Source organism: Anas acuta, chromosome 5 (genome assembly GCF_963932015.1).
Source record: "Anas acuta chromosome 5, bAnaAcu1.1, whole genome shotgun sequence".
In the NCBI taxonomy this organism is placed as follows: Eukaryota; Metazoa; Chordata; class Aves; order Anseriformes; family Anatidae; genus Anas; species Anas acuta.
The window spans coordinates 31284588-31307458 of record NC_088983.1 but is presented as its reverse complement, the minus strand read 5'-3'; the positions used below and the strand labels follow the sequence as shown (position 1 = coordinate 31307458).

The 22871-nt window shown below is 37.5% G+C and overlaps 1 protein-coding gene across 2 annotated transcripts in view; it reads right to left on the bottom strand.

Annotated features, from left to right (window-relative positions):
- Positions 1–645: 645 nt before the first annotated feature.
- Positions 646–22871, bottom strand: part of KNL1 (kinetochore scaffold 1) — a 30669-nt gene continuing 8443 nt past the window's right edge. For both annotated transcript variants that reach the window (XM_068683659.1, XM_068683660.1), the window contains 17 exons: positions 16811–22018; positions 15965–16109; positions 15020–15087; positions 14809–14907; positions 11147–11262; positions 10221–10311; positions 8446–8562; positions 7840–7927; positions 5951–6031; positions 5436–5475; positions 5222–5323; positions 4656–4756; positions 4253–4321; positions 3989–4098; positions 3311–3429; positions 1956–2078; positions 646–1847 (listed from right to left, as the gene is read on the bottom strand). In XM_068683659.1, the coding sequence (XP_068539760.1) occupies positions 1742–1847; positions 1956–2078; positions 3311–3429; positions 3989–4098; positions 4253–4321; positions 4656–4756; positions 5222–5323; positions 5436–5475; positions 5951–6031; positions 7840–7927; positions 8446–8562; positions 10221–10311; positions 11147–11262; positions 14809–14907; positions 15020–15087; positions 15965–16109; positions 16811–22018 (6783 nt within the window). In that variant the 3' untranslated portion in view covers positions 646–1741. The remainder of the gene's footprint in view (positions 1848–1955; positions 2079–3310; positions 3430–3988; positions 4099–4252; positions 4322–4655; positions 4757–5221; positions 5324–5435; positions 5476–5950; positions 6032–7839; positions 7928–8445; positions 8563–10220; positions 10312–11146; positions 11263–14808; positions 14908–15019; positions 15088–15964; positions 16110–16810; positions 22019–22871) is intronic.

Here is a 22871-nt window from a genome sequence, read left to right as displayed (position 1 = left end):
TTTGGCTAGCAAAATTTTTTTTTTTAAGTAAACGTTATATCTATGAAGATTTTAACAGTAATATATCAAGTCCTATAGACGACACACTATGAACTTTAACTCAAAAAATCAAGTACAAATGTAAATTAAATACAAAACTGGAACTGCTTAATTTCTTCTTAACCCCCCCCCCCTTTTTTTTTTTTTAACTGCAAATTCATGGCTTTGTTTCATCTGGTATTTTATTCAAAAAGACCAATATAAACTCTACCAAAAATTTACTCAAGTCTTCATTATCTTTTTTTTTTTTTCTTTTTGGCTTGGAAACATGCTGGAAAAAAAAATAAAATACATGAAAAACCCAAGCTAGATAATAATCATGAAGTACTACTGCAGCACCCTCTACCGGTTATTACTGCTGATAAAATGACCTCAGAAAATTTAAAAGTAATTCCAGGTATAGTATCCAAGTCATTTGCAATGTAGTCACTATTTTCCAAATAAAATTTAAATAAATTGTCCTGAAAAAGCCAGCCATAGTAGTCTAGCACTTGGAAACAAGAAAAAATTCTCTCAAATAGCTAACAGCTTTTACAAGAGTAATATGTAATTTTCCAGTCAAAAGTTTAAACGGAGCAGCCAATAATCACACCTTGAAGAAGGAAGAACAGTTATTCAAATGTTTAATTAACATCCACCTTGCAAATAGAAACAAAAAAAATGTAAAAGGACAAAAATACATCAACACTTTAAACACATGAAAACATCTTCAAATTCAATGTATTTTACAGAGTTACAAAAAATGGTGTCAGCCTACAGAGTGGATTGCTTAGGTAGGCGCTTCAACACCATGAATTCAATCAGCATTATATCAGTTCCAACTGCTCAACCTACATAATATATAAATTATATACAAAATCAATCTGGACTGCACCAATGATATTACAGACGCCTCCTAAATTTAAATAGCTGTCTCCTCACTAAAATTCTAACTCATTACAACCTCAGACAACGTACCAAAATGAAGAGAGAGACTGGACTGGACGAAGACCTGCGCACAGAACATCAGAACGAACTTTGTGTTGTAACAGCTCACACAGATTGAACCTGGTGACTCCAAGTCTGTTGCATTCTGATGTCCATGGTCAAGCACAGAGATCTGTAGTCTTCATGACCGAAGTCTTTTCAGCTTTGGCCAATTGTCTAATTATTACAGGTTATTTGGTTAATCGGAAGCAAGACTATCATTCTGTGTTTTGGGAAGGGTTCCGGGAAACTGATAGAGATCAAAATTGATGTGATATGTTAGAGTGTTATACAGTGAAGAAGTAATGCTAATGAAAGGAAATTCCAGTCGTGTTAATTTAGAAAATAATCATTATTGTTTCACGCAAGAGCTCTGTAAATCAATCCAGAATAAAATTAACAAGTTATGTCAGAAGAATATTCATACTAGGAAAGACTATAAAAGGAGGCCAAGACCACTGGTGATTAGAAGAAAAGTAGACTGGATTAAAAGAAGAGTTAAGAAACTTTTCCTCGTCCTCTTCAGAGACTTCTCCATTTATAGTTTGGTACAAAAGAAAAGCTTGTGGTCTACATTGAGCATCCTCGATATCAAGCAGGTACTAAACAAGATTCCTAGAGAGCTGAGAAGCCAACAACATTCCCATTCTGGTGAGAGAGACCTTGAATTCTTATGAGGCTAACGTCAAAGATTGTCCAGTTTGACTTCTTCAGTCCTGCACTTGGATCTAGTGAATCATCTGGCATCCTGGAGCAAATTTTGATGGATCAAGCTCACCATTCTCCGCAGATAGTGGTAACCAACTGGTACATTGGACAGAACAGCAGAAATTTCCTCGTGTCTGGAAAAGAGACAATTACCATGTGTTAGAGGGCATACAGACCATTTAATATCCCACCCCTACCTTTAAATTTCAGTTACGTGGAGTGGTTCTTTCTGTTCAACTCACCCAATATTTCCTATTTGTTTTTGGACAGTAAAAGGCAGTGAAGTAGCTGGGTAGTTGGAAGATAAAGACAGAGTCACCTCAAACTTTGCAAAAGCTGTGGAACTGGAGAACAAAAGCTTCAAACTGTGTGAGAAATAAAAACAAAAAATATCAACACAAAACGCACAAATACGCAAAAAAAACGCCTTCTCCTTTGAATTCAGTTGCAGAAAGGAAAACAAATTGCAATAAGCTCAAGAGTTCCTAAAGAAGTCTGAAATAGATTAGCAGTGGCTTCATAATAAAGTTAAAAGAACCTTTCCATACTAACACTATCAGCATTCTGCCACTGAATTAGAAAACAAAACCCCTACAGAAGTTATACCCACGTAATTCACAGATCCTTTCAAAATTACAGGAGAGTACAGAGCAATAGTCAAACATCTGTTTTCCAATTAACATAAAACATTTCTAGCTAGCTAAAGTTTTCTGAGCTTTTAAGCAGGACCATAATTCTAAGTTTGTTTCAGGAATCCAACCCTGTTTAAATCAGGTCAAATTTCTATCTAGAACAGTACTGTCTATGACAATATCCAGGAAGGCCAGAACTGAATCTTTTTGCAAATAAGGGTAAGACCATCACCAAGTACACAAGGCCCAGGGAATAGACGCTATGGGATAGCATAAAACAGGACAAGCATAAAAAATGGTCATTCCAAGGTATATCTACCACAGTAAATCCGAGAATAGGTTGCATTTGCATCTGTTTTCTTGACCTAAATAATTGCAGCTTTTAAGGGACTTTTGGCACATAGTAGAACACTTTTTTTTTGCAAAGAGTAGTACAAACTTTAATGTATGTTTAATGTATGAGTAATGTATGTAAACAGCTTAAAGGCAGGCAGACAAAAATTAATTGGGTGGGAAGTAGTGTGAGAAAATGAAAGCTAAATAAAATAAACTTTAGTTTAAGTGCATTCATCTTTCAAGGGCTGTTTCTGCTTGACTGAAGTGAATCAAAGACTAAGCCTATTATAAAAGAAACGAAGCACTAAGCTACACAGGTAAACTCTTGGCTCTGTCTCCTTTGCATCGCTACACTCTGGTCTAAAGTTTTAAGTGAGAGAGTCAAGTCAAAGAGGAAATCAGCAAGCAAGGAGAGAGTAGAAGATAGTAAGGAAGTTAGCTGAATCCCAGAGGAGCTTCATTTCCAGCCTTTTGGATATTATAGTTCAATTATACTAAAAAAAGTTAAAATGTTAATAAGGAGTTGCATAAAATAACATCTTAAAGAAAACCAAATTATCTTGATTATCTTTCTGATTGTCTAGAGGCCCTCTGTAAGACTTGTGTAAGCTCCACTTGACGTTACTCACTTTGTGTCATTGATATCTGTCTTCAGAAGATTAAATTTTCCGCCCCATCTCTCCAGAAATTCTATCTCCTCTCCTAAGATCCTGCAGCGACTCACCACCAAAGAGACATCATGAAGCACCTACACATGAGATCAGAAGAGAAATTACATTGGAACTGAGACTGGTAAACTATGTGATACTTGAAAATGCAGTTTTATGCTAGAAAATTAAAAGAAAAATGCAGCTTAACTGCTATCTCAGTTTGCATGTAAAAATTAAACTGTACATACATAAAAACAAACATAGGTTCTTTGCCCTAAGTTTCTCTCCTTGGCTTTGTCAACAGGACTACACAGATATGTGGGAACACCAAACTGGGCTTGGTGATTTGAACTGTTAATTCTTTTGGAAGCAGAATGGCATTCAGCTCAATTCTCTGATTTCTACTAGCAGGAGAAAAGGATTTTAAGAAATCACTAAGGCAGCAAACTAGGAAGAAACCACAGCTTTTAGGTCTCTTGCCTTCTGGGACAGGCACTTCCCGTCTCATCCCAGAATATTTATTCATGAAGCTGATTTTGATTTGCATTAATGAAGTATTCATCAATATGATTTTGTTCTCGGTATCAGCCCTATTCTCTGTGAGAAAAAAAGATTTAGTATTTTTCAAGAGTCACATAGGCTTTCCTGGAACTTTACCTGAGGCAAATATTGCAGTGTGGGACACTTTTCTTGCCAGCAGCCCTGACTTTCAATAAACTGGAAGACAAGTCTATGGACTAAACATGAGAAGAGTGGAGCTTTTTCCTCTGTTAAAAACAAAAAATAAATTAAAAAACACGTTGCAAGAAATATCCTCAAAGCCATGTAGTAGTACATTAGCAACTTAAACACAAATTTATAATGTGTCCTCTCAGTAAGAGATAATGAGGGCAGCTACTTTCAAGCTACTCAAAATCTTACCATCCAAGAGAGATTCAAAGCTCAGGCTAACTATCTTTCTGGAAGGATTTTCACCAAAAACATCACCATCTGAGAAGAAAAAAAAAAAAAAAAAAGAAAAACATAAGAAAACAGAAAACAAACAAACAGTATCAGTAATTTCCATACTTAGTTCTGCAGTTGCAGCTCTTCCTCTTCAGAAACAGACATTCATTACACATATTTACAATTTTTTTTAATGGAAAGCACTGATAAAACATATTCAAAGCCATCTCTCTGCTTACTAGCAGCCTACTCGCACTGTGGTTTATTTTCTATTTCTTTTTAGTCAATATTCACTAACGTAGAACCTTTGGGTTTCTATCATGCAACTATTTAACCTTTCAAATTCATAAGCCATAAAACTACCCATTTTGCCACTTACCTATTGGGGGTCCAAATACGACTGTAAGTTCAATTGAATCATAAAGAAAATTAAAGACTGCCTGTTGTTCAGTCCATTCACTAATCTCCCACTCAGGGAAGCTAAAAGAAACAGAAAAAAAAAACAACAAAAACACAACTAAGTTTCAACCAACCAACCAAATCAATTATCTGAAGGACACAGATCAGAGCATTAAGTGCACTTGCAGCTATGTTAGAAGAGACCAAATAAATTTTCATTTGTCAACAGAGTGTAAGAATCTTTTGGGAACCCAAGCATAATACTATTCATTTCACATAAATGTTAATTCTGGGATGGGAGGAGAGTTGGATACAGAAAGACTGGATGTAAAGTGTCACTACAAAGTTTTTAATAGAACAGTCCCTCACATACTGGAGTTCACCAATGCTTTTTTGCTTATCCTAGATTGTGAAGAGAGGGGCATCCAAAGATCTTCCAAATAAAATAAAAAGGAAAAACAACAAACCCCAAAATATTTATATAGAAATGCGAGTCCCCAGAATGAACTGACAGAAAAAGATAAAACCTGAAACCCTCTTCCTTACTTGTATCTCTCCAGGAGTTCCTCGCAGCTTTTTTCTTTTTCCTGTAGATGTTTCAACTGAACAAACATTTGCTCATTCTCAGTCTCCAGATCTGACAGTTCTCTGCAAAGATAAAGCAAAACATCTGATGTAGCACACTGGTGAAAAATCATAAAAATCTCTAGAACCTGAGTGTGTACATTTTTAAGCTCCTTTATGCTTTTTGACATCTTACCTTTCAAGTTCCTCTTCTTGAGCTTTGAGGCTTGCCAATTCTAAGAGAAAGGAGGAAAAAAAGCTGTAAGAGAAAAGAGCAGCAAAGACAGCCCTAACTCACTGTGCAGTCATCTTCCTTAACAACATGAAAGATCTCAACAGCTCTTACTTCTACCTGGATACTGATGTCATCAACAAAAGCTAGTAGTTACAGAACAGTTGAAGTGCGGGGTGTGATAGCCAGCACACACCCTTTCAGTCATATTTTTCCAAGTCCTAAATCCCATTTATCCATGAGAAGAACAAATCCTTTTCATTCTTTAACACTTATGTTATTAGCTATATCCAATGTGGGAAAGAAAGCAGTAAGTTTTGCATTGATATCAACTAATACAGCAAGGATGGGGGCAGTTTTACCCTCTCCAAAACTAAAAAAAAAACCACCACAACCAAAAACCATAACCAAAACAAAACCAACATTAATGAACAAAAAACACCACAAAAAACGGCTTTTAGTTCAGCTGGTACCATTACCTTCCTCTAGTTTTTTTGATTCAGAGTCCTCTTCTGCCATTTCCTCACTGCAGTCTGTCTCACAATCTTCCCATTCAGAATCTGTGGGAAACAAGGATCAGAAGGTCTCTGCAGAATTTCCAGATTCAGTATTTAGAAGTCATTTACATGTATCTCTGAGTTCTAGACATTTTAGTATTACCCTCAAGTAGTAACAGATAAAGAATAAAGCTCCTTTTAATTCCATTGTTTCAAAGCTATTACCATGCACTTTAATTTCTACTGAAGGCATTGAGAAGTAGGAAGAAAAATAAATGAAAAACAAAAAATAAATATCCTCGTCTCTAAATTGGAGAGACATGGATTTGACAGATAAGACTACACAGTGTGTAAGGAATTGGCTGGATGATTGAACTCGGAGAGTTGAGGTCAATGACTCAATGTCCAGGTGGAGATCAGTGCCACGTGGTGTTCCTCAGGGGTCAGAACTGGGACTGGCATTGTTTAACATCTTTGTCAGTGACACAAACAGTGGGATGGAGCACTCCCTCAGCAAGTTTGCCGATGACACCAAGCTGTGTGGTGCAGTTGACATGCTAGAAGGAAGAGATGCCATCCTGAGGGACCTGGACAGGCCTGAGAGGTGGGGCTGTGTGATCCTCATGGGGTTCAACAAGTGCGACATCCTGCAGCTGGGCCAGGGCAATCCCAAAACCAAACACAGGCTGGGTGGAGAATGGATTGAGAGCAGCCCTGTGGAGAAGGACCTGGCAGTGTTGGTTGATGAGAAACTCAACACAAGCAATCGATGTATGCCTGCAGCCCTGAAAGCCAACCGTGTCCTGGGCTACACCAAAAGAAGCGTGGCTAGTAGGATGAGGGAGGGGATTGTCCCCTTCTGCTCTGCTCTTGTGAGACCTCACCTGCAGGACTGTGTTCAGCTCTGGGGCCCCCAGCACAAGAAGGACATGAAAGTATTAGAATGATTCCAGAGGAGGGCCACAGAGAGGATCAAGGAGTTGAAGCACCTCTCCGACATAGAGGGTTTGGGAGTGTTGGGGTTATTCAGCCTGGAGAAGAGAAGCCTCTGAGAAGACCTCTTAACAACCTTACAGTACCTAAGGGGCTACAGGAAAACTGGAAAGGGACTCTCTGTCAGGGAGTGTAGAGATAGGACAAAGAGTAATGGCTTTAAACTAAAAAATGGTAGATTTAGACTAAATATAAGGAAGAAATTCTTCGCTCTGAGGGTGGTGAGGCACTGGAAGTGGCTGCCCAGAGAAGCTGTGGATGCCCCATCCCTGGAGGTGTTCAAGGCCAGGCTGGATAGGACTTTGAGCAACCTGGTCTGGTGGGAGGTGTCCCTGTCCATGGCAGGGGGTGTGGAACTGATGATCTTTAAGGCCCTTTCCAACCCAAACTATTCTATGGTGCTATGAAGAGACACAGTTATCATTACGTGGCAATCCCAAAGTACTGACTGCAGCTTGTTTGAACACAGCTGAACAAGTTTTAAACCATCCAGGCATGACACTGAAAATGGTACAGTCCTGGAGTACAAAGCTTAGCCTTGCCTATCTGCGGGATCACTAGCAGGTTCTGTGTGCTGCCAGCAGCTGTACTGTCATCACTTTCAGATTTAGCCAGCTTGGCTACAATTAGAATTCTGTATTTCAACGCAGAAATGCTCCCAGACTTCATTTGATGTGCAGGTTATTTCCACAAAACGAGTTTGCAGACACAAACGAAGGCGTTCAGACCTAACGGATATTTGTAATATGGGACTTTAAAATTCTAAGCAACCACCAGACACAGAATCTTGAAGTGACCATTTACATAGCAGCTCTACAGGAAAACAGAGGGACTGGACAAGAAATCAGCAAATCAATCGCTGGTTTGCAAACACATACCTGTTTCCAGTTCAGCCAGACAGCTTTCTGCCTCCTTGAGCAATTCATCCACATTTGCTATTCTTGACTGTAGCTTTTCATATTGTTCCTAAGACGGGAAAATTGTACTCTGTTGCAATGTGTTCTTACACAAGTCAATGAAATTTTTGAAGAAGCTGAACGCCTCCTGGGACCGCCATGTGGATCTTTGCTTGCTAATAAACTAATTAACGCAGCTGACACAATCTGTCATTAGGATGAAGAGGCAGACTAACAGACACTAATACAGTTGCCATAGGTAAGAAAGTACCAGATACTTAACAACGTGCATAATGACTTTCTTTTTTTGAAGGGATGAGATGAGATGTAACTAAATAAATTTCTAGAGCTTTTAACTTATACCTAGGTAGAAGGTTCCTGTAATTCAACTAGAAGAAAAAGTCACTGTCCCAATGTATTTTATATTTGCTTATAAATAAAAGGAAAACAAGTTCAATACAAAGGAGTCTTATACAAGATGGTTAGGGTCCTACATTTGATGGTCACAGCTTACGCCAGCCTAAGCACAGATAAAATATAGAAGTTCCTCTGCTAAACCTAAACCTCTGCAGCCTTGCGGCACATTACCTGCGCACTCTGCAGTAATTTGCTGTATAATGCCTCTTTCTCATTGTGAGCCAAGATTTTACTTTCTTTGATGAAATAGGATTTCATTTTGTTCAGTTCTGCTCCAAAGCTCTTCAGCTGCAATGAATAGAAAATACAGAAGGGAAAGTGAATGGGAATGCGAAACAAAAGATTTCAATCAACTCTTTCTCTCTTCTCTGCTCTCCCTCCCTGCAATACCCCATTTCTCTAGCTGCAGTATTACATGATAGTTTCAAAGGAAATTGAATTTAAGACTGGACAATCCAAGTTAATTCAAGGCTACTACTAAAGTAATGGTTTTCTTAGCAAAGATCCAACACAATCTGTATTCCAAGAGTGAGCAGCATAGAAAGCAGTATCATCAGATTTTAACAGCTCCAATAACTTAAGGAGACGCTTTTGCTAAAAAACAGCAGCTTCATTCAGATGTCTCATTCTAATTGTTCAAGACTTATTTAGAACACTTGCCCCCTTACTAAGGGGCTAACATAAGGAGGCTAACCAAAATGTTAACAGAAGTCCATGCAGTGCCCAAACTGCAAGAAATGAAAAAAACCCTGTTTTAATAGAATATAGCTACAGATTACAGAACCACAGAATCTTTTAGGTTGGAAAAGACATCTAAGATCAAGTCCAACTGTTAATCTAGCACTGCCAAGTCTACCACTAAACCATGTCCCCAGTCTTAACAGCTCCAGGAATGGTGACTCAACTACTTCATAAATGACTATGAGAATTGTGTAGTTCAAGGTTTCCTCTGACAGTTGTCAATCCAGAAGATGAGAGGAACTTACAAAAAGCATTTTTGTAGTGTTTTCAATCCATTTCCACTAGGTGGTATCATTGTAATGCCAGTATGTAGAGGTTTGCTTAATAACCTTTCAAATCTGTTATTTTTCACTAGTGATTCTGGTGCTTTTATTGCTTCTAAGTATAGTTTTCCTGAATCCAGCTAATATCCTAGCCTAAGTGATAAACTGTAATACAAATCTAATTATGAACTATGAACAATACTGTCTTCCAAATTTTTTACTTTTATTTTGTTTGACTAGTCCTTTATTCTTGGCATTGAAAGTGAGGAAAACAATCCCTTATCTACCTTTTTAATTCTGTTTGGGACACTCTTATAATGCTTCTGCTTTTTAAAATTCAAATGTCTTTGGGGTGCTTTTTGAGCCCATTATCATTAGCATCCTCCTTTAAATACCCTCTGGCCTCATCATCTTTCTTTTGGCACATGACACCACCGTTGCACTCCAAATTCTGTATGCAGTTTTATTTTTGTGTAACGTTTTCTGCTTATTATGTCTCACACTATTACCCATACCTTTCCAAACTAAATAAACATTTAAGTTAATGGACAATTCTGCACCACCAGTGAAGCTAGAGCTTCAACAGTAAGAGCACTTCATTTTTTCGCTTCCAAAATTGCACTGTTTGCTTATGCTTCTCTAAAGTTTCTCTTCTTTATCTAACCTGAATTATCAATATCAAGTTTTTCTGTTTCACAGTAACATGTTCCTCTAAAGTACGATAACCATTTTTGCATTCAACCCTTCTGGCATATAAGAAATTCTTTATTCCAGTTCTCATAGTAGACTTTCATTCAGAAAATATTTTACCTTGTATCTTCTACCTACCTACTGTTACTCAGTGACCATTATGGTTCTTATTTTATTTAAATGTGCAAATTCTTCGTAAATTTGAATGCATAAATTACTTCTTCATCACATTATTTTGTTATGCAATATTACCTCTTCATCAGAGCAGGTTCTCATTACTTCCCACAAACTCTTATTCACGTTCACCAGTGGTTGATCCTGGACGCTTACATACTGTTTTAATCTGAAACACAGGAAAAAAAAAAAAAAAAGGAAGAATTGAAAGAAAGGCTCGTTGTAACTGCATCAAGCATATAAAGAAGTACATTGGTATTTATACACTATATTCACCTTTTCTAATTAAGATATGGAAATGTAAACATTTTCATTTATTTGGGTATTACATCTTGGAGAGGTCCTCTAAAGCCTTCACTACAGAGGGGCTATGTTTTTTACACTCTGGAACATAATGCAAAGTTCAATTTCTATTGTTTTTTTGTAGAGAACAGGTCTGAACAGGAGATGGAGAGTTACACAGCTAAAGAAATGGGAAATCGTGCTAACAGGGCTGCGAAAAATCTTACTACTGATTTTGAATTTTACCATAACACTTGATTTAACACAAATTGTAAATGGCATTATGTATCAGACCAGAAGTGACCTTCAGGTTAAGGAAATAAGTTATGGCAACTGTATTTCAATTAACAGTAAAGACTGGAAAATAGGAACAAACAACAGATCATAACCTATTATGATTTTGCTTCCTATGTTTGATTATTTTGAGTACAACTCAAAACCTTTTACTTTAACTCTTCTGATGTGCAACTGAAACACTCTATTAGTACCAGAGGAAAAACAAGCTTTATCTCCATAACCACAGCTCCTCCCCAAGAGTTTGCCCTATACCATATAAACCTGTAATAAACTGGCTACCTATATTAAGTAAGTTTGTTCCCGTTTTTCTGTTTTTCCCATTTGTAATTAATAACTTTCTTAAGGACATTCTGCATGCAAATGGAGCTGAAAAATAGAATTACTAATATAACCTGTGATTGAAAAAAGAGAAAGAAAAGACTTACTCATCTATCATCTGAGAAAGGACCTGGCAATCTTCTTCATAAATACGCAGCTTGGGGCGATAAACATATTGGCTGAGAATCAGGTCTTCTGGAGTTGGTGGTGCACTGACAGCACACTGGAAAAGAACAGAGGGAAAAATGATGAGGAAAAAGAAAAAAAGATGCATGCTTTTTAAAAACAGCAACTTTCTATCAATTCATGTACAGAAACCACCAAAAAGGCCTGAATCTTTCTTTTTGCAGAACAGGAAAAAAAATAACGGAGGTAGCTTGATGTACTTTAACGATTTTTTTCCTCCCCATTCTGGACCTGTCCAATTATTTCTGTGAAAAGGTAATCTTATAACCTTAGTAGCTCATTTCACTTTTATGCTCCCTGTTTCCTCACTTTCGAGAACAGGCTTCCTTTTGGGAAAAAAGGAGCTCTCATCACTAGAGCTCGAAAACCTAAACTCGAAGAGGTTAAACTACTTTTAGACAGAAGCCTGAAAAAATGTGTGTACATTACCCAGATAACTATAGTGCTCTAGAGTAAAACAAGATTCTGAATCAAGCGTAGTTATCTTATATTCACAATTTTTAGTAAGCCTTTAGTCACATCCAATAAATAAGATGGGGATATTCCAAAAATTACTTATATATGAAGCACATAAATAACAGGTTAATTCAATCCCTTCAGAGAATGCTTTTAGTCTCTGTGATTGTTTTATTTTTTATGTTTGTTTTTAATCAGCGGTCAGATGCTAATGAGTCGTACCAAAGTTCTGTAAGACGCATGAATATTTAGAGACAGCTCAGTACAAATAAATTTGCAAATTGGAAGTGTAAACTAAATTGTAGCTAAGAATAGTATCTTAAACAAAACTTCAAGAGATTTAAAACTCATAAAGGAAACAATTCAATCAATACAAATTATGTTAATATAGCTTTCATTCTTTTTATCGGCTTTCATTCTTTTACCATATCAGAATTATAAAGAACTTTAAAATGGACACTTTTTACTTCTTCTTGCATAGGCAACTCAGAAATCTCAGTCAGTCAGCAAAGAAGGAATGAATAAAGGCAGAACACCACAACAGGGTGCTTTATTTCCACGAAGGTATCCAAATTTCTAATGTGAATGTTCTGCTGACTTACATACCCTGACAATGTAACATCTTACAACTGTAAGACTGGGTTATACTGGAGCCAGCTTTCTAAGAACTAAACCTGAAGTACCAGAATGAATTTCACAAGTAAAGAATTTTCATAAATATACCACTTAGCATGCAAAGAGTATGTTCTTGAATACACCTTTTCATACACAACAACTGTTAGGAATTTTTAACATGTCACTGTGATAGAAACTACTTCACTCTACCAAAAGAGGTGTCACAGAACCCATTCAGAAGAAGGAAGAATGAATGTCATTAGAACTTATTTAACATCGAACAGACTACTGAAAAGTTCTCCAGCATGCTAGAAAAAGTACTGGCATAGAAGAACCTGCCAAACCCACTTCTAAGTTATACAGACACTGCTAAGGCTTTACACTTTGCAGGATGGCTTTTCCATTGCCCCTGGCACATCATTTGCCATGCCAGCATAAACTGCTGTAAGCAACAAGAAATGGAACTGTTTGAGCTGATTCCCCATATCCTCTATTAAATAAACACAATAAAAAATAAAAACAAACTTACTCTACTCATAAAACTCAGCTTTCCATGTCAGTAGAGAAAACTAAGCAGCTCATTCATACTACTTTATTAGATAATCTTTTTAAGAAATGGCAGTTATTCATGAAATCCAGACAGGTGACAGAGACTATTTCCAGCATTTAGTTGGAAAATCAGTTGACTACACAAAGGTGTACAAACAAGCAACCCTGATACACCATTCTTAAGAGAGCTTATATAAAAATCAGGTATCTTTACTGAAACCCAAAACTGACATATTAACAGTAACATGTAAAAATCAAGTTGATAGGAAATATGTAAGCTATTAAAATATTGTAAAATATTGTAATGGGACAAGTTTCCTAGTTTACTTTTAAGTTAGGGGAAATAAAGGGAACATCTTCCAGTTATTTCTGAAAGTAAAGAGTTAGAAGTCAGATATTTATACTTGGAACACAATTGGCAATACACACTTACATTTTGCAGTGCTTATCCAAAACTAAGGACTGAACATAAGAAACTGACTTCAGTATCTTGCTTACCAATTTGCACATCAAAGCTGACTGTCCCTGTAAGTTTCTCTACCGTATTGCTGGAAGTGGCTATATACAAGGAAAGCAACAACTAGGCTATGTAAGAAGGAATCTACCTTTTCATTGGAGTTGCTGGAAGAAATACTGGAAAGCAGATACACTAAAATTCAGCACATTTTTTTCAGTTTGGAAAGTTTTTCTCAGTGCTCCCCCCCTCCACCGGATGTAAATGATAGAACTAAATTCCAGGCATTGAGTAAACCCAGATTGAATAAAGGACTTGGTGCAATTGTAATTGACTGAAGCAATCCACATGCTAAATGAACAAAACCATAGTATAGCTAAAAACACATCAGGTCTCTGAGAACATTATAGCTAAAGGTAAAATATATGTTTTTGCAGCCTTCTCAATGTACCTTCAAAAATAACGGAACAGAACCACTGGGGAAAAAAAAAAGAAGCCCACACCCCAAAACTCCAACTCCTCCCCACCAAACCCAAACAAATTTTATTTTGCTTTTGCTAGTCATGTGCTGTTATACTAGCTTTGAGGTTTTCTCTTCACAGGGCTTTAAGAAGAACAACCTGAAGATCAACTTCATATATCAAAATTTGAAGAACATGAGAAGTGTGGATGGAGAAGTGTGATGGGTTAAAGACAGACTCAAGATGAGCTTACAGAAATAAATTCTACTTTAAGAATTATGTTGCCAGAGGTGGATTAATGAAAGGCATTCCTTGTCCTAAAACTGCCTTGTGAAAAATCTCAGTCTTCTCTTAATTGTGACACCTTGCCTTGTTTTCAGAGAGGCTGCACAGTACAATTACTTCCTTGTTTGGTATCAGGTTACTACTAATACATGGTGCTTGTCTGTATGCATGCGTGCAAAATATTTGTTCCCATATCAGCAAGAATTCAAAAGAAGTCTTCCCTCCATCCAGAACGAGGATACTGAAAAAAGGATCAGGCAGAACAGACTTAAGGGTGAGAAATAAGGCGAACAGGTATGTCATGGTGCAGCAACTCAGAAGAGAAGAGGCAGCAGGAGGGCAGAGCAGCATTTCAGGATTCTGACTTCAGTGGATGATGGATGTAGTAAGAAGATAAAGTGAAGATAGATAGAGCTTCTAATTCTTACTTTCAAACATTTTGCTCTTTAAGCAAGCTCGAAAACCAAGGATCAGCATATTTATCCAAGAACAGATGATCCTCAATACACAGTATTTTGTCAAGAGATAGAAATCTATTCTACTTTTCAGTACTGAGGGGAAAAAAAAAGCATCTGTTACCAGAGGTAAACAAGCAAAGATGGAATTGGAAGCATGTCATGTCTAACTTGCAAAGGTGGAACTGACTTCTGCCTTGACTCATCTAAAGACCTTCAGTACAGACCACTTAGCTGTTAAAAAACAATGACGACAAACCACAAGTACAATTCAAAGCCTCATGCGTATCAGGAGGACAGACACTCACATTGGCTGGAAGATGGCTCTGTCGGGGCTTCTGAATTGGAATATGGACTTGAAGAAGCGTAAAAAACTCTCCAACTGTGATAACACCACTCTGAAATTTCTGCAAAGTTAGGAAAAACATACACATAAGTGAGAATACTTACTGGTATATATGCACACAAGTATTTTTCCTGTTAGGAAAAGAAATTAACATCTCTCAGCTATATGCATACCTCCCATAAATTATCTTCACAGAGGCTGTCTGTGAGAAGCTGAGACTCCATCTGACTGCATCGCTGAACTAGAGAAAAATAAGAAAAGGGCATTGGTGGGGTTAAAAATATTATTACAGAAATATGAATCTTAGTTCATTAGCTCCAAAAGTAAAGCCATTTTAATGTAGAGTTCGACCTTTATGTGTGTATCTGGTGCTGAATGAAGTTAATGAGGAAAAAACTACTTTAGGCAAATCCTAAGGAATAGATTAGAAATTTAACGTAAAATAAAATTCATATTAGAGCGGTAATGAAAAGACAGAATTCACTTTTCTATAGGAGGAAAGCCACGTGTATCATACTAAAAAGTAATAAATCTGAGAAACAGACTCCAGCCAGTTCAGAGGGCAACACTGGTAGGCAGAGACCAAATGGCATCTGAGCTGCCAGCAAATTTCTAGGTAAAACCATAGCTTTCAAGTGCCAAGCTAAGAAGGCCTAGTTTCTCACTCCAAGGAGAGTCCAACTTCCACTGGACTAAACATATATATTCATGGTTGCAAGGGGCAAAGTTGGAATTGGGTTTGTAAAGATAGGCAAAATATCACTTACCAGATGACCGGCAGATTTCTGCCTCATTGGTAGGTACCAGCTGATCGGCAAGAGCTAATAAACTAAGATTTACTCTGTGCTAGGGGAACTAAACTACCTCTTCAGCCCAACCTGCCCACTAAAACAAAGGTGTACTTAAATTCTACTGCTTTTCCTCCTCATCTCAGTATTGCTTGAATGGCTTGGCCTCATAGTGAGAGCGTAAAACCACGTCAGCTGGCTGGGTAGGAAGCTGTGCCAAAGGCACTCAAGGCTTTTCAGAAATGAAATATGTATTATGGGTAGGGCTCATCCTTGATTAAGCAAAAAGAATAGAAAAGTTTGAGACAATTGCTGCAAAGGAAGTCTTACTTGTTAATTCTGTGTCAGCCTTAACAGAATCTAGAGAGCTGCTGCTGTTGGCTTGAGTACAGTCCAGGTTTTTAGCTGATAGATTTGGAAGATCTTCACCTTCACGAACATCTACTTGGCTTTGAGACAGAGCGCCAGAAGTAACCTAGTATCAGCAAGTTAAAAAAAAAAAAAAAAAAGGAAAAGAAAAGCTATATGAAACAATGTAAGAATAACTCAATCAGTTGCTTATGTAGCTGTTTCTTGACATTCAGAATTTATTTTTGGTATCTGCACATTTTATAGCTAATCAGCATATACTTAAGCCATTTCCTACCATGGCATATAGGAAGTGATGTTACAAAATCCCTCATTCATTTCTCAAAGCAGTAGCTACCAGAGCACACTCTTGCAGCTTTAGGAATTGGAAAGTTTGTATTGATAATGTACAAACTAATTTTAAGGTCAGATTAGCGCTCCATATTTGCACAGATTTTCTTGAGCCCATGGCAATTTGTGCTGTCCATAAGACAGCTAATTTAAAATAAACATTCATTTTCTAAGTAATTGCTTTCAGCCTTAATCTATCACTATACCTAAGCAACAACTAGCACATGGTTTAGTACAGACAACTAAGAATACTTATTTGAGAAAGGCTCAATACTATGGAGAGAACTGACATATCCCTTACTCTGTCATGGATCTGGAAAGTTGCACACATCAATTGTTTTAGTTTGATAAAACAGTGAGAGAAATTCTGGGGAAAATAGAACAAAATGACTACAAACTTGCGATAGAATTTGCATCTCAATATCTAAAAAGCACTGTCAGTGCACTTATATGCTGTCAACGAGTGATCAGGCTCACCTGCAAGTCAAGGGAGGTCCCACCAACCAAGCTTTCTTCTGCCTTGAGCTTCTTTAGACTTTGAAGATCCTCCTCATCTTGTTCCAAAGCTCTTTTTGTGCTCTTGCAAGAAGCTTTTGTTTCTTCATGTTTAACCTGTTCATTTGTTTCTTCACGTTTAACCTGTTCATTGTGGGAGATGTTTCTCTTGTTTATCTCATTGCAACCATCTTCCACAGATCCAAAGCTTACAGAATCATTCGAATCCATTGCTTCTTGGCATATGGGAAGAAATTCTTCTGCTATAAACCGAGAAGGGCTGAAGTTCTGCCTACTAGATTTGGTGTAATCTGGTGCTTCACCGGTGTTTAGGTTTAATTCTGAAACCAGTGCTTCTACTTTCTCTGAAGATTTTGCATTTATGTCTTGCACGTTAGAAACAGAAGGATTTCTTCTGCGTGGTAGTTTAGGCTGGAAGATACCTAGAGGGACATTTATTCCTTGATATTTGTCCTTAAGTGCCATACCTAAATTCGTACCTACAGGAGCTGCTCCAGATTCAAGACATGCATTCTCCTGCTCTTTGGGATAAAATAAATTATCTTGTTCATTTATGGTATTTTTTCCTAACCTCAAGGTATCCTCTGGTTGAGTTGGTAACTTATGCAGCTGGTCAGAAACAGTGGTTTCAGGAACAGAGACAACTATAGATTTCCTTCTAATATTTTCCAGTTTTGAACAAACATTTAAAATACCTGATAATTTAGGTAGAAGAGTAGGATCTACTGGATCTCTTGGACTGTCACTGACCAAAGGTTGCTTAGTTTGTTCAGATTTTATTTGGAAGTCTGTTGGAAGTACTTCCTCTTCAGCTGACAGCCTCTCGTTTTCCTTTGATTCGCTGTCAGAAACTGGAACTGCTCCATCCTTGGCTAAAACTGTATCTAGATCTTCATGCCTAGATGAATTATCTTTCAATACTTGGTTTGTCTGACTACTAAGTCCATCTGGAGGACTCTTCAAAGAATCCGATTGCTGAACAGGAAGAGAAACACGGGATACCACATCTCCAGTTTCTTCACTGCACTCCAAGGGGGCATTACCTGGAAATTTGAAAGGCACTCTCTTTAATTTCAGTTTTCCTGGCTGTACAAGATCCTGCTGACTGTTTACAGGAACTGAATTATCCGTGGCAAGGTCAAGATCCTGTGGTGCCCGGACATCCGGAGTGTCTTCTGGAAGTGAGACAGAATAAATGGAATCTGGTATTGCACCACTGTGAACTTTGGCAGCTCCCTTCTCAGTAGGAAATGCTGAGGTTGATGAAGCAGGAGTGGTGAGGTTATCATTAGATTTTTTAAGATACTCACCATTCAGATCTTTTACTTGCAGAGAATCTACTTCATCTCTGCAAGCAGACAACGATGCACTATGCAAGCCTGGTTGTCGAGTGTTTTTACGTGACACTTGCTGGTTCTCAAATCCTTCCATATTGTTATTAACAGCAACGGTATGAGATACGGTTATTTCCATATCATCTTGTTTGTGTGGAAACACAGTGGTCTGATCAGCAGGAACTGCAGAAATGGCTGGAACTAACCCTCTGTCCCACACATCACCTCTTAACACAGCTGTATGAGTTTTAGTGATTTCCATATCCTCAGCAGAAGTAAAAACAACTGTTTTGTTACCTGAAAGAGCCTCCTGTCCAACCTGCTTAGCTGGGTTTACTCTGTCCTCACACATGACTCTTTCAGTACTTTCATCATCAGGGAGATAGCTGGTCATTTCCATATCAGCCTTGTCATTTGTAAAAATAATTGTGGAACATAGAGGAACAGACCGATTGGGTTGCCTAGCCCACAGAGAATTTGCTTCCAAAGTTACGTTATGGGTTTTAGTGATTTCCATATCATCCACAGGAAGCACAGTAGCATCACGGTTTGAAGGAGCATCCTGTTCAACCTCTTTATTCAAGTTCAAGTTATCATCATGTAAAAGTTTTACTGTAATTTTATCAGCAGGGCAAGACATAGTAATGTCCACATAACTCTGGTTACTTGTGAACTTAACAGCTTTAACGGGCTGAGCTGAAGACAGAGAATGAAGCCTGACCTCTTTTTGGGAGACAATTTCATGGCCTATTGCAGCCGTATGGCTCTCTGTGATCTCCATGTCATTATCCTCATTACTCTGTGAAAATAAAACAGTCTTTTCCCCTGTTGTTCCCTTGGAGCTTTTCCTTTCAGTCCTATTAGCTCTGCTAAGCATCCCTCCAGCTGCAGCCTTTTCCACAGATTTATCAATTGCAACAGTATCAAATCTACTTATTTCCATGTCATTATTGTCTGTAAAAACACAAGTTTTATCCCCAGAAACAAAGGGTATGTCATTGCTTGAACTTTTAGGCAGCAAAATTATTTTGTTTTCTCCTGAAACCGTATGACTTCTTGTGATGTCCATATCAGCATCTTCCGAAAATATGGTAGTTTTCTCATCTACGAAATGCTTTAAACCAGTCATAGTTAACATTTTCTTACCAGACACCAAGGAATACGTATTGCACCCAGGCTGCTCCTGACTGTTTATTGTCATCATGACCTCTCTTTTTAAAGATAATGTTTTATTTTCATCTTCAACAACATGTACTGATGCTGCTTTTCTTCCTGGTAATATCATGTGGATGTTTTGATCAGGAGAAATTGCTGCATAGCTTTCAGTCAAGTCCATGTTTTCACCAGAGGGAAATAAAACAGACTTTTCTGAAAAGGAAGGCAACTTGGAACTTCTCTTCTGTTGTTCAGATGTATTAGTTCGTAACTTCTCTTCAATACCTGAGTGCAGGCCATCGACTGACAGAGGATTTTTCAAATCCTCTTGTGAAGAAACTGTTTTGCTGATCAGGAAATCTCTCTCAGATTCTTCTCGAGTTGGCAGTGCATCGTCTACTACCTTCATAGTATGGGTTTTCACTTGCCTGTCAGAGTTCTGGCAATCTGCATTTATACCTAGTACTTTTGCAGGTTGTACATTTCTTGTATTTCCGGAGGGAGCAGTTTCATTACTAGAAATGAACATACCATTTGCAGATAAAGGCGTAACAGTTTGTTTATCCAAGCTCCTTTTAAAATCCCTATATTCTATTGCTGCAGTCTGACCTGCAGTGGGATCTACACCAGAATTATTGGAAAATCGGGAGATCTGTTTTTGCAGCTGCTTGAATATCACATTATTTTGATTATGAGTATTCTCATATTCTTGTACTGTATTAATAGGAGCAACTTCAAAAGCAACAGAATGAGCTTTGGTTACATCCATGTTTTGATCATCTGAAAACACGTCTGTTTTGTCATTTGTGCAGGAAACTGAAGCATTCTGAAGGGTTTTTTTCAAAGGCTGAGTTATATCAGCTTCTTGACTTTGCAAAGACATGAATGCACTGTTGGTGGTGGCAGGATTTTCTGCGATTTCTGTCTTTTGCTCTTGTAATGAACACACGCTCTTCACACAGGAAATCAGACTACTTGCCTGCAAGTTTGTTTTTCTAAGCTTCTTATTGACTATTATCACCTCAACATCATCAGTATTAGTTTCCATAGGCTGTTTTCTTTTCATATTCACATCAAAACCAATTGCCTCAAGATTTTCCTTGTCCCTGTCCAAAGAACTTGCCACAGCACTGACATTTTTGTTGTGGTTCTCACCTGGAATTCTTTTACCATGCATTTGTTTTGCTTCTGCAGTTATCCCAATGCTTTGATCATCAATGATAACAGTCTGGCATTTAGTTATTTCCATTTTTTCCTGCTCACTTAAATTGGGAGATGTAGATATTCTGTTATCAAGAAAACGTGGTTTGCAGGTGACAGACATGGACACTCCAGGAGGAAATTCATTTTCAACATTCTTTCCATCAGCTTTGTCAATACAAGTTTTAGTCAAGGCTGTATCTTTTCCTGAAAACACCTTACAGGTACCAGTGGACACTGAATTTCTACACGAATCAAAACCAACATCCACTGAAGCAGTCCCGTGATCTTGGGTCACTCTTTCAGCTCTCCCATCTGAGCCTGAAAGGTGTTCAAGTGCATTAGTTTTATGTAACTCAGAAGCTCGATTATCTAAAGATGTTAGACTTTCTGTATCATCATCAAGTGCTGGATGTCTGCTTTCTACTGGCAAAGAGTTTGTATTAACTGTTTTCTCAAAAGTTTTATGACATGAACTGCTCATTCCTTTGGCACTTTCATTATAGATTACATATGTGTAATTCCCAGTAATTTCCATGTCACCACATTCCGAAAAAACAGTTTTATTACCTCGGAAGACAGTCTCAGAAGAAACAGATCCCGGGATAGCAGACAAAGCCCTGGTCTCTAGCTTAAAAGTTTGCGGCACTGTAGTATCTACAGTGTCTTCAACATTTACTGTTTTTTTGTTTGTACAAAGTTGAGGATCCTGCTTTACAATTAATTGCTGATGAGATGCTCTCTTTACTACAGAATAATTATCTGTCTCCATGGATGGGAAATCCTTTTTGAAGTTTAGACTTTGATTTCCAACACTGGCAAAAGGAAAAGACATTTTTGCAGTGTGACTAGTTGTCATATCCATTCCATCATCTGCAAATGCCTCAGTAACATCTGGACACGGTAATTGCTCTGGTGGAGCCCCACAAATACCATAACGCATATTTTTAACATCAGATGCTTGGCATTTTGTCACTTCCATTCCATCATCTTGCTCTCTAAAGATTTTTGTTACATTGATGGTGGCCAGTGGTTCATGGGAATAATCAGATTCCACTGATGATCGTGCCATGTCTTCTGAGACTTGTGAAGAGACACAAAAAAGGTTTTCTTTTTCAGGTCCTTCAATAGGATTGAGTGCTTTATCATTTGACTTCAAGCGTATCAAAAATTCATTGAAATTTATTTTTTTTACCGCAGTAGCATCTTCCTTCTGTTCAAAAGATAGGCACAGATGGTTTGTAGGATCAACAGAGAAATGAAATTCTTTACTCATTTCTGCCTTTCCACTGTTAGAGTTTAACCCAGCCAGAAATGATGTGATATCTATTTTCTCAGTTTTGTCAGTTTCATTGTTTTTCAGGTTACGTGCAATCACTGCAGTGTGACTAGCTGTCATTTCCATTTCATTTTCATCTGAAAAGATGAGTGTTGTGTCATGCCTATTTGTTCTTTGAGTGGCGTTGTCCACATCATGGCACTGAAAAAAGACAAGAAGTGACAGTTACTGACACTTGTAACAAATGACACAGTGGTTTACTCTGTTCAAAACAAAAGTCAACTAATGCAGTCTAAAGGTTAGAGCTCTATCTTTACAGCTTTTTGGGGAGGAAAAAAAACATTTCAGTCCTCCTCAACAAGTAGTAACATATAAGGACAACTTAACTGTTACAAATTCTTACAGCCTACATTCTATATGTTTGTAATATCTTTATGTATTTAAATAGAATTTTGAAAGAATGTTGCTCAGATTTCTGTTGGACAAAAACTTCACGTCTTCACATGTGAAATCCTTGTAGACACAGAACAATCACCGAGACTTATGAATCAATATTTTCTATGTGGTGTTTCTATCTTTCCCCACCCACTCACTGCAAAATCCCTGCCCAGCTTATGTACATTCCCCAAAACAGCAGTGCCAAGCTGGAATTTTTAAAAGTCTTCCACCCTGACTAAGAAGATTTTAGTCTCTTTAATAGAAACGATTTAGAATTTTAAAGCTGTGGATAAAAACTGGCCAGTATCAAGATATAATACTGTACTTTATCAAACATAATGAATACACTGATTAAGAACAACTTTGTGTTTACTTTAAATTAAGTATATTGTTATATATGCATTATTATTTTATAAATGCAAGAAATAAAATACACTAGAAAAAGCAAGAATCATATACATTACTTAAAGCAAGGAGAGAGAGGGTTTCAGTATGACCTTTTTAGGATCATGGCACACATCTAGATTTTAACCTTTACTTTTTCACAAGAGCTAAGACATTCTTTAAACCATATCTTTAAATTCAGCATGAAAGGAAGCCATTGGATCAAAGGATA